Source organism: Drosophila grimshawi, unplaced genomic scaffold (genome assembly GCF_018153295.1).
Source record: "Drosophila grimshawi isolate 15287-2541.00 unplaced genomic scaffold, ASM1815329v1 contig_311, whole genome shotgun sequence".
NCBI classification, from domain to species: Eukaryota; Metazoa; Arthropoda; class Insecta; order Diptera; family Drosophilidae; genus Drosophila; species Drosophila grimshawi.
Genome location: NW_025063098.1, coordinates 29425146 through 29438068, shown reverse-complemented (window position 1 = coordinate 29438068; position 12923 = coordinate 29425146). Strand labels below are relative to the sequence as shown.

Genomic DNA, 12923 nt, shown 5'->3' with positions numbered 1-12923 from the left:
TTTGCCAAAGTAGAAAGGAAAACTGTTGCCAACTGTCGATGGACTGTCAAAACTGATGTCGATTGAGCCAAGAGCTGTCTTTGAACTGAAACTGTTAGCCAACATTGCGCAGGCTCAGGAAATATTAACGGCATTTAATGTAGGTAGCTACTTTTTTCCCTCTTCATTGTTATTTTTATTTACTTTTTGATTTTATGTCGGTTGCAGTTAATTGGCCCGTAGTTTCTGGCATTTGTTGTCAGTCAGGCTAAGGCTAAATAAACAAATTTAGCGTCTTTCTGTTTGACCCAAGATTGCGACATTTTCACATGTAATCAGGATGTGATTAGGCCTAAATGAAGTCTTTAAGTAATCTCTAAATAAAGACCTTGCACACGGTCCACCTTTGCTCCAAATTCCATTGGTCATAATTACAATTGGTTATAGCTACAATTTGACGAAATATTTTGAATACAATTCAATTGGATACGGTTTGATTTTGATTTCGAAATCTATTTTTTTTTTGCTAATGCCACTTTAAATGAAATCAATGAGCAGCTACGCTCCGCATGCTAATTATGATTGGCATATCATTACCACAAACAGACCGAGCCAAAAACCACCGCAACAACAAGTATTTGGCTAATTAAGCTGCCGGCAGTTGAAGTTGCCGCCAGACACTAATCACCTGTGAAAAAGGTTGAGGCGCATAGACAAAACAAGAAAGAGGTACACTCGGAAAAATTAATGAGTTTCGGTACTCAATATAAATTCAAGCGCGGTTGAAATATCGACAAAGCCAAAGAAAAAACTAGGCCAACAAAATAAATTCTTGTTTCAATTAAGTTATTATTCAAATATTTCATTAAATATTTTTGTTTTGGTTAAATTCGATTCTTATTCTAAAGTAGATGCATTTTTAACACATGTTGAGATATTTCTGGACTCAAGAACCTAATTAATACTTAAATTCTTGAATAAATCATGAGCCAAAAAACTTGATTCAAAAAAGAAATTCTTTCAAAAAAGTTTTTGGTAACTCAAAGTTCCCAATTTTGAATTTTGCTTTGGAATAAGACAAATAATTATTTGCCTGATTCCTACTCGAAAAGTAAAGCAAGACTTTGACTAATATGTAGTATCTAAACTATACAATAGTAATAAATTAAGAACTGCAATTTTTACACTTATTTAAAGTATTTATTTATTTAAATGCTTTCAATGATTATTTTGTATACAAAACATGAATTTTTTGTTTCTTCTAAAGACAATATTATTTATACATTTAATTAGAAATCGAAAAGAAAGATAGAAATGTAGACTCACATTTTTCTCTGAGTGTGGCTAAGTGTTGACGAGTGCCCCCACTCGAAATGATCGAAATAAACACTTGAGTTGAGTTAAGGTCCAAAAAAGGTATCAAATCGATTACACCTGAGCAATTGGATGATGTTGATTTATTGTCATGTCATCCAACGCGGACAATGTTGAGTGAAGTGGAACGGAACTAGAACTGGAACTGCAATTGAAATTGGAACTGCCGTCAACTTTGTGTCTATTTATCGTTCTGACTTGTTTGTCTTTTCTTCGCTTTATGCCTTGTTGTTGTTATTGCCCTGTCAAATTCTTGCACTTTGACTTGCCACAGCAGGTCCGGTACACACAGGCACACACATACACACATACATTTTGACCAACCCAGTACAATGGTGTACAATTACCGACATTTATTGACCATTTGTCGCCGTATTTGCTGTTCACTGTTGACTGTTCGAAGTTGATGCAATTAATAGCTCACTTGTTGGCATGTCACACACACACAGAGAGCTGAGAGCAGAGAGCTGACATTGAAAATGTGATTATATTCAACATGACATGGAAATTATGACAACTTTTTGTCATACCCTGTAGCCATTAATTATGCACAGTTGCGTTTCACAAAGTTGCGAAAGTGTTTGTAATAAAAAATAAATAAATAATGATTAACTCAGGCACACCTCCGATTTCACACCCTTTTACCGTAGACCGGAGTTCATTTGCTGGCATCTAACTTTTGGTTGAAGATTTAGAATATTATTATAGTATTTTTATTCATTTTTCAATAAAAACACGGATATTTTCAAATGTTTAATCAAGTAGCTTTTAAGCTGATGCATTTATAAGACTAAAAATATCGGATATACGGATAGGGATACGGATACATGACTATATCTCGGATTTAGATTGACGTTCGATTACACTATATTCAAAACCAGATGCTTAAAGTTATGGAACATAAAGCTGGCTTGAAGCACTACAAGAATCTGTTTTTAAATTCTTTACTACCTTAAGTAATCCAAGTTTTCAAAAATGATTTTTGTTCTTTTTTAAAAATTTCCAATTTTGTTCATTTTTGGTTGATTGGTTAACAATTAAATATACTTAATTTAGAAACAAAAATTAAGTCTCTGGTAGACTTAATTTGGTTGCAGTGAAAGATAAGAAACTAATTTGAGGGTGTCCTTTTAGAGTGGCAACTAGTGTGTACATCTGGTATATATTTAGAAAGTAGACAGTTATATATCTGAGAATATATATTTATTTTTGTCTTGTGCAACTTTAAGCATAGCTGCAGGGTATCATTCTAGTCTTCTCATGCCTCACAAATTGTTACTTGATATATTTAATCGAAGTTTGTCAAGCGGAGTTAATTAATGTGTAAACTGCTTTCAATTAATGAGTCACTTGGCCAATTGCCAACGGCGTCAGTGTAACACACTTGACTACTCATTTTGCCGCTGCTGACCTTCAGTCAGTTTATGCGATGATCGTTTGATTCTTATCCAAAATTAGATTAAAATAAAATCATATGTCATTCAATTATTTTGATAGCTGCTGGCAAGCAGAAATAAAATCCAAATTGAGCTCAAGACGTTAGCTGGTAATTATGTTAAGCGGTTTATGCTTTTAATTTGCTAAGACTTCAGCTTGTGCCAGTTAATCTAAATCTTCAGCTTGATCAGCACTGAGAATTCTCCAGCGTTGTCTGGGGTTCAATGCACGTGGCCAGGCCACTCAAGGTTGCCAATTTGGACAACTTTCGAATGGCAATCAAGGCCAAAAGGATCATTTGGCTTGTGGAATGCAGATTTAACTGCACTCTGACGTCAGTTAACTTCCAGTTTTTCCGCAACTGGCCGCCAGCAAAATGCGGAAGTCTGCAATGCAAAAAAAAAAGTGAAAAAACCGCTACGCATGCGCCAGTTAAACTCGTTTCGATTTATTAGCCCGGCCCAGAGGCACGCACTTGGCTCGCAACGCAATGCAACACGTTATTGACCTTGATTTTGTGTGTGTGTGCAACTAGAATGGGTGAGCTGGTTGCAGAGGGGCTGCAAACTGGTCCAGTGACACTAAAAGCCCCATTAATACCTGACGCCTATTAAAATGACGACAAGCAAAGTCAAAAGCGACACAAATAAACAAATAAATGTTACTCGCATTTCGAAATGAAATGGAAATCCAATTGCAGAACTATCTGAAATTTGTGGCAGATGCGCATTTAGAAAAGAAACCCGGCTCGCTATTAACGCGTAATTATTTATCCTGCTCAAATTACAACAAATTATCGAAAACTGTCTGACTTTTGAGCAAAATCGCTGGCTGGGTCAGCCTCTTAGCTATCAAATCACCATCTCTACATGTGAATCCTCTGTGAATCCTCTGTGAATCCTGTGATTCACTGGGGGCTTATCTGTGCCTCTTACTCTATATAAGTCTGGTCTCGTATCGTATTACTCTCGACGCTCTCTCAACAAGTTTAGCGAGTTTCAGTTTTGACTTCTGGGCGATCGCTTGGCGTTGATAAGCGTTTTGCATTCAATTTCTGCTCAAGCAAGTCGAGCTCCGAGCAGAATAGATTGTTAACCTTCTAACGTATGGACTTATGTCCCAAATATGTGCATGTATGTGTGTGTATCTGTGAGTGTGTGTGTGTGTGAGTGTTAGTGTGCACAATGCGAAAGAGTCGACATCAGCGTTGACTCGCTCGATTTTCCAACAACGCTCGACTGCATCTTAAATTACAAATAATCGCAATTGTCTGCGTTTTTAGCTAGTACACTTGGAGAAAAATGCTGCTTGAAATTCAACAACACAGCATATAGACTTTCTAATGCTTTGTAGTTTACATCTTAATGTCATTTAATTTTAAAATATTCTTAAATAGTTGCTTTTAAAATCTAATTAACAATTGATTTTCTTAAGAACGGAAATTCTTCAATTACAAAATGTCTATATATTATATATATTTTTTAAATAAATGTATAATTTTATATTTTTGAATATCAGAATATAAGTAATTGATTTAAGCTGTTTTATTTTATTTTAGTACTTGTTCAATTTGTTCTTAAAGATTTTTAGATGAGCATAGCTGATTGATTTTTTGAATCTAGCAAATAGTTTTCATGGAATGAAAACTTTCTGAATCAATTACAAAATACTCATTCTGATACTTTTGTGCTTAAGAGAAGTTTAAAGTTTTCTAGTTCTTAAATTCAAAAGAATTTTAGAATGACAGGATCGATTCGCTTTGGAGCATTCTTGCATACATAGTCAAATACTTGATATAAGCTGATAACTAATAAATGAATAAATAAGAAATGGCTTACATAAGCATACATAAGCTTACATAACAGCACAAGCATAGTATTTTCAATTATGACTGTATTTGATTATTAAATTCTATATTTATTGTTTTGAGTGTAGTCTTTGGTTTTGTATTTGGGATATGTGTTTGGGTGGTGGCAGCAGCTGAAATAATTGAGAGACAACGCAAAATTAAGAGAGATGATATGTGCTGCTATTGTTGATTGTTGTTGTTGCTGTTGTTGGATGTTTTGCATGCAATTTGTACAAAATGGATAGTCAGATAGGGCAAGCAGGCAGGCAAGCAGGCAGGCTGAAAGGAAGGCTGGCAGTCAGGCAGCAACCCCTCAACCTCAACCCTCATTATCATTGTGATTAACTCGCGAGAAGTGAAAGCAACAAAATAAAAGCCTTTGCCGCCGTTGCACAATAAAAACAACAAAGCTGCGAATTTTTCTAAAAATCGAAAATCGTGTCTACGCCTTTGGGTGGCAATATCGTCAACAGCATCAGCAACGAGGCAAACGCCTCGAAATCAAAAAGGCAGCTCAACGAAACGTTGCAATCGTTTTGATCGAGCAGCACAAACAACCCTCCCAATGAATGCTATATACATATAAAAAAAAAAATATATATATAGATATATATTTATATATATGCTGCACCCTCTAGGCTAATCCAAATGAACAGAAAAACGCTGAGGCGATTCCTTGCCAGTTTCTGGCCTTCATCAACGCCATTTGCTGTTGCTGTTGCTGTTGTTGTTTGTCAACTGATTTAATTTCCTGGCTGTTGCCACTTTCAGAGAGTACGTTGGCCCGCCTGCTGTGAGAGGGCGTGCACTGTTTGCTGGTCACACTAATGACAATATAGCACAACAACAATAACAACGATATAGCAGCAAAAGACTTTGAAAAGGGCAAAATTGTGGTGTGTAAATTGAAATGTTTCTACTTGAAATCCGCACTCGACCACATGCGGCTGCTTAGTGCCGGCCAAATGATTAAGGCTCGTATGCAAAACACACACGGTCTCATTAAAATATGAAAAATACGTTTTTCCGATCTAGTAATTAACGCTAAGTACTAAATACAACACACACACACATACACAATACATACACGTGTCGCCAGCAAAGCGATAAAAAACACAAAATACACCTCAACACCAGTTCATAAATTATGCAAACACTGGCGTGGGTGGGCGCTCCACAAATGCAACATGCAACAAAAAAAATCACAAAGAACTACAACAACAACAATAACAACTGCAGCCAGCTGTTGGCCATAAAGGAAAAAAAACGCTCAAACAATGCCTTTTACTGACGGCATTTCAAACAACCAATAAATTATTGAAGCCAAGCGCCAAAGTCAAACAAGTCAAAGACATTGCGTCAACAACAACCGCAACAATAATAGCAACAATTGCAACAACAACTACAACAATTACAACAATTGTAAATATTTTATGGACAACTTAGAACTGTTGCCAAGCGTTATTCGACCACACCATGAATACAAAACTTGCACAAAAGTCCAAGCTCGTGATATAAATCAACATTTGCAGCTTTGTTAATGCCTATTTATAATGCTTAACAAACCTGCAACAACAGCAATAACAGCAGCAATAACAACAGCAACAAAAACATTAACATTAACAACAAATAACTGAGCAACACCCGCGCTTTTATTGGTTGTAATGGGCAAATTTCTTAATCTCAATCCGATTCAAAGCAGCGCCAGCATTCTGAAAATATAATTACAACAATTCTGCAATTTAAATACCCTAACTAATCAATACGTGTGAATCTTAGCTTAAAGTTGCTACAGTAAAGCTATTCATTTTATTTTAAAGGTTATTTGTTATAAAAAGGTTGAATATTGTTCTTAAAATTATACTTCAAATAGAACTTAAGCTTATAATAGAATATGTATACTTATTTCTAGGTAGAAAATAGTATATTACTTTTACATACATATTACTTGTGTCTAATATTAAGTTCCATATTAATTAAGAAGGAAGAAGAAATAAAAAATATATTAAGCTATGGCAAATATTTCTCTTTAAAAGTTGTTCAAAGAATAAATTGCTGAAAATTAAATACAAAATAACCCTGCCTTCAGCGAGCAAAATTGAATCTTACAAAATGCACACCCTAGCTTCAAATAAAATAGTTACGAGTAGCAAAACTGAGAGTGCATATAATCATCCACATAAGCAATATGCAGACATTAATTCACCATCGATTTATTTTGAGTATTTCTTGCAGTTTTGTACATTTGATTTGGTTGCTGATTGCCAATTTGATTTGGGCAAACTAAAAAATGATTGCCACAAAATTGCAACATGCAGCGAGAAGAACAACGGGCAGGGATATTGATAATATCAAGGAATTGCCAACATATAGAGTTGATATATTTTAGACTTAACGCTCGACTTGGGGGGGACTTCAACTTAAATGTAAAAATAATTAAAAAATAGTTTAGCTGAATAGCATAGAAAGCAAAAGTAGCCGCTAAAAAGCGAAAGAGCGCTAAACTGGTAAAACAGCTCTTGCCACAACAACAACAACAATAACAGCAGCAGCAACAACAAAATTGACTTATTGGAGCACTTAGCTCAATTCTTGTTATTGTTACTGTTAACACACACACACACACACACACACTCGTACACACACACACACACATATACATATAATGGAGCTACTGCCTAGGCGAGCCATGAGTTGCTGTCTCTGCGAGTTGTTCCAAGGTTTTCCCAGCTAGCTGGCTGACTATAAAAGCTTGGGCGGCAACATTGCGGAAGGCAGTTCACTTACAAAACCCATTGCCGTCACTCTGCCAACTCTAAACTCCTTGTTAACGGACTAACTCATACAATATATATAAATATATTGTATATAAAACACGTAAAGGCGCCGCATCGCGTGTGATTCCCCCCAATTCCCGATTATCGTGCAGTTTACGTTGTAGCTTTTTCAAGGATAAACCCAAATAACAAATATGTTTCGCTTTGTGAGTTGATATATACACTTGTGTGTGTGTTTGTGTGTGTGTGTGTGTGTGTGTGCAGGTGTGCTAATTGTTATATCTTTTAGCTCGCATTAACCACACTCGTCAGTCTGGCTGTGGGCCAGAACTATCACCAGGATCCCAAGACGGCGGCCATTATTAGTGAGCAGCGTTATTTGTCTGGCGATGGTAAATTTGGTGCTGCCTACACACAGGAGGATGGCATCAATTTCAAAGAGGAAACCGACTCGGATGGCACTCGCCACGGCAGCTACAGCTATGTGGATCCATCGGGCCAACGTCGCACCATCTCGTACACAGCGGGCAAGAATGGGTAAGTCAGCGAGATCATTTATAAATTGAATTCTGATTTAATTAAAAATGTAATCATAATTTTTGATTTGCATTCCAACAGCTTTCAGGCGTCGGGTGATCATTTGCCAGTGGCACCACCTGCACCACCACAGCCCGTGCCCACTTCGGGCTATCAGCCACAGCAGCAGTACCAGCCACAGCAGCAATACCATCAGGCACCACAGGCTCCGCAATCCTCATTCCGTAGCAACGACTATGGCGATGATGGTTCCTACGATACACGCTACAATGATCCCTCTTTCGGTCAGAGCCAGCAGTCGTATCATCAGCCTGCTCCTCAGCCACAGTATCGTCCGGCACCGGCGCCAGTGCAACCCTCGTATCAGCCAGCACCACAGCCCACTTACCACCAGCCCGCTCCTCAGCAGCAGCAGTATCAACAGCCACAGCAGAATTATTATACGACAACCACACCGAATCCTCATCGCTTTTCGCCACCTGGCAAGCTGTCGTTGAATCGTACTCCGGACGGTTTCACCTACTCCTTCAACAAGGTCTAAGCGCTGGAGAGAGAATCACATAGATTGAGCTCGTTTCTAATTGTAATCTTATGTAATCTTTCATTTATTCACGCTATCCCCCACTACAGCTCCTATGTCTCTCTATATATATATATATGTATATCTGTCTCTCTCATTCTGTCAGACTATTTCTTCTTTGTCTTCTGTTTTCTATTCAGTTCTTAACTTCATCAAAACTCTTTTGTGATATGTCCAAGAAAGAAAATGAATTGAAAAGCTCCTAGCAGTTTTTGCTTGTAATTTAGAATACTCCTCCTCAATACTCAATACTGTTTAAAAAACAAGAACAACACATCCCAATTCCACTGTCCTAATAAATTTGTAAGTGTGTGCGGTCGAAGAAGACGTTAAAGAAAATGTTATAAGATGTTTTAATATCTAAACGGGGGCCACGGGACGTATAAGCAATATAAGTATTGTATATATTGTATGATAAACAGTTGTATTTACCATTTTATAGACACTTAAGCAATACATATATGGATTCTGACGTGCCGCAAGCAATAATTATTTTTATTTCAATTCTCATTTTTTCTTTTTTTAATAACAAGTTTTGTTTTTTTTCTTGGGCGTGTGGCGTTTGCATGTAATTTAATTTTGAACAGATTTATCTGCAACACCTTGCCCGGTAAACGCCCCCATGGACATTACACAACCGACTTTCATTATATATATATACATATGTATATAGATATACCAGCGACACAATGCGAAACAAGTTTTTGGGCTGTGGCTCGGATCGATTCTATGCAACAAACAAGGAAAGACATCAAAACGGGTTTCCAAATGTGCAAATTGTGCAAAGAAAAAAATAATGTAGGAAAAATACACTGAATTCCAATTGAAAATAAAATCAAGTGCCTCCCCCACAGCTCCCGCGGCAATCCCTCCCTAAGAACCGACAATCTATCTATCTATCGGTGAGCATGTGGACTTGAGTCTATATTTAGATATATAACACCAAGTACCATATGTAAACTAAGCCATACCCACTTTAAATTCCTAGCTACAATAAAGTATATATTATGCCAAGGCAATCCTTTTTCTATCCACATTTGATTACAGGTTCTTATCTACATATTAAGTCAACAATTAAAATTTGATTCAGTTGGGCTTAATCTATTTAATGATAGACCATATTCATATGTAATGCTTGGGCGCAAATACAGCTGCAGTCAAAATAATATGAGTGCATACAAAAAAAAAATTCAAATATAGTAAAAAAATAAAAATAAATAAATATTGTTAACACAAGCAATAAACACTGAAGATAAGTAAATATTGAAGTATACAAATATTTTTAAAAAAATTGCGAACTAAAAAAGAATTAAAAATTGATTAAAAAGGTCCAATGAAACGAATATGAAAGGAGCTATAAAAATATTAAGAATTAGCATTTTATAAATCATCAGTATAATTATTTTAACCGCAGCTGTATGATTCAATGGATTCAAATTATGATGTAAATATATGCACACTAGAAAAGTCAGATAGAACTGCACTTTTAGGTATGCCACAGATTAAATACGCTTACTGAACGGAGTTTACAATTTCATTACAAATGTAAAAAGCTGACCATTATTAACAATTGAATTTATTTGGATATACATATCTGAATACCTTTCCACATCGATGCGCACATTAAATATGAGTTCTTATAATAAGCAACTGTCTTAGATAATTGCATACCGTATGCAACTTTATTTGCCATTCGATTGGACACGCTTCAGTTGTTTTATTGTAATTCGTTAATTATGCGATAAGATTTTGAGCTATTTACTCAATTATATGCCTCATCGGTTTCCCTTGTAGCCCCCTTGTTGCTCAAGCTCAACAGGTGTTGAGTGCAGCCCCAAGTTTACTTTTCTTTTCTGTTCGCGGGCATTCTTTCGACTCTTGGGTTTGGATTTGGATTTGCTTTCAAGGTCAGTTTTGTTGTTGTCGTTGCGAATCGAAGTCGGCTAAAACTACGAGTATATTTCTGTTGAAATTGTTCAGTCAATTAAGAAAATCAATTATGCTTTGTTTGGCTCTTTTGCAGCTACTTTTTTAGTGTCGATATTGTGGCAATAATTGTATCGCTTGCTCAATTTTCGATTTTCGAACACAATTTGCGAAAGAGGTAAAAGCCAAGAATTTGATACGGCCACTTTGGGATAATCTTGGGTGATTGAGCAGCCCGCATTGACAACAGGTGTCAGGGTTTTGCATAAGGCTATTTTTACGAGTTGAATCATTTAACTCGTAACATTTATAAAGTCATATTTGTTGTGTGGGTGTTTTTTTATAAACATAAAGCGGATACTTGAGTGTGTTGAACCCATATAAATATCGAGACTCTAAATTTAAGCGTTAACAAACGAGCATTATGCAAATTGTGTGAATTGCAAAACATAATTACAAATCGGGGTAAATTTATCACATTTTCATATTTATTAAATTCGTTTTCAAACAATAAAATTGAACAATTTAAATGAAATTACATATACGATTAACTAGCGCCATCTAGCGCGGCCAAAGCATTAGACGAACAGCAGTTCAAACTTCTTTAGGCAATAGATGGCGCTTTTATAGCGCTATAGTATAGCGTTGCCACTAAATAGCAAAGACAACAACCTTAAACACAAATTTATTAGAATGAAAATCAAAATAACATTTGTATAATAAATTTTGAAACAAATATTAGAGAAATTAAAAAATAGAGATGTTTTTCGCATTGATACTAACTCACTTGAAAATACTTGATCTGCAGAGAGAGAAATTAATATTTGATTCATATATCGCCAACAAAATGAAGGAATCAAACTTGCAGAAAAAAAGTAACCTTTTCTTTACAAAATCCAAGCAGCTGAAGTTAAAGCAACATTTCAATTCACAATTTACATAGGAAAAAGACAGTTCGGTTAAATATAAAGTCAAAGGTTCACTATATTTACAGAACTATAGTAAAAGTCTATACACACAATAAAATACATATTTAAATTAGTAAAGAATCTAAGACTAACTCCATCGGATGTTCATTCTCACAATCTCACACATTGATAACCAGGGCTGATCTGTACTTTCGCTTCGGTTTGAGAATATGTTTGGATTTTGGGGCACGTTTCAGTTCGATGCCGGGTGGACGTCTGTGGGGTCGACTGCCTTTGATTGAATGCAACGGGGAACGTTCTCCACTGAAATTGTTGTTGTTGTTGTGCAACGGACCGGGTCCCGAGAAGCTTGGGGGAAATGTCTCAAAGTCCTCGAGATCCAGATCGGGTCGCTGCTCATGCGAATTGGATTTGAGATACTTTTGCAACTTGGGATTGTTGAGTAACTGCATCTTGATGGCCTCGTCGAGAAGCTTCTGTTGATCCTCGAGGTAAGCCTCAACCTGTTTTTTGGACGCAACGCTCTTGTAGCGATCGTGGTTCTTTGGCCGCACTTGTGGCGCCTCATAGTCATCGTGATCCGTCTCGAATACCCGGTAATCGTGTGAAGCAGCTGTCGACTTGGGCGGCGGCACCAAATGGATGGGATCTGCATCGGACTCATAATGTGCCGGCACCCATTTTGAGCGCTTGGCTGGTGGCTGTTCCTCCACAGAGTGAATATCCGAGGCGAAACCTGAATGCCCGCTACTCTTATAGGGTGCAACAGCAGCATATTTGTGCTGCTTGTTGTACGACGAACCAGAGTTGAGTTTCTTGGGCACCGATATGGGATGTTGGACGCGGATCTGGGTGCCTATCGTATACTCGCGACTATCCTGTGCCGTCTCACCAGAATATTCACCCGAATAACGCTCGCTGGAATAGTCATCCTCCTCCTGACAAAAAATTTAATTAAAATTTGATTCATTTAGTTTAGGGCAGTCAGTTTTAAGGGAGTATTCCGTTGACTGACCGATGTGTATGGCCTGTAGTGAGTTTTCTTCAGACTCTTCTTTTTTACATCGCGTCGCTTGCTCTCATTGGTCTGCAGATCCCAGCGATAACTGGGCGGTCCTTGAGGCGCTGTCAGCAGACGCACGGGTCCAGGTGGCCCCGCCGAGTTGTAATAATTCCGACGATAGAACGGTCGAGGCGATTTCATGCCGTACGCAAACGAACACAGCAACAGCACACCGGCCAAAAGCTGTAAGTACATTTGCAATAAATATACAAAGAAATTTTGAGTACGCTTCAATTCCCTAAAAACCAGAAGCCAAACCATACAAATTATGTGGGCAACTGAGTCTTGAAAGTGGCTTGGAAGAAACTTCCATGTTACTCCCAGATACAAATTAATTTAAAAAAAAAACTTTTAATCATATTGTACAGATAATAACTAATCTAAAGGAGTTGAATTTTTATAATTTCATATTTTTATAATTTCATATTTTTATAATCTAAATCAATAGCTATGTCTATATGGCAGATCTGAG

The 12923-nt window shown here is 36.9% G+C and overlaps 2 protein-coding genes across 2 annotated transcripts; one reads left to right on the top strand and one right to left on the bottom strand.

Moving 5' to 3' along the window:
* The first annotated feature begins 7416 nt into the window (after window positions 1-7416).
* On the top strand, window positions 7417-9043 carry LOC6569708 (cuticle protein 3). The gene is made up of 3 exons (XM_001995899.3): window positions 7417-7622; window positions 7706-7953; window positions 8035-9043. Exons 1-3 carry the CDS (start codon window positions 7611-7613, stop codon window positions 8492-8494), a joined length of 720 nt encoding a protein of 239 aa, XP_001995935.1. The 5' UTR covers window positions 7417-7610; the 3' UTR covers window positions 8495-9043.
* Window positions 9044-11491: 2448 nt separating this feature from the next.
* LOC6569709 lies at window positions 11492-12628 on the bottom strand. Its single transcript, XM_043215057.1, has 2 exons — window positions 12404-12628; window positions 11492-12326 (listed from the first exon to the last, which is right to left on the bottom strand). Exons 1-2 carry the CDS (start codon window positions 12590-12592, stop codon window positions 11547-11549), a joined length of 969 nt encoding a protein of 322 aa, XP_043070992.1. The 5' UTR covers window positions 12593-12628; the 3' UTR covers window positions 11492-11546.
* Window positions 12629-12923: the final 295 nt, after the last annotated feature.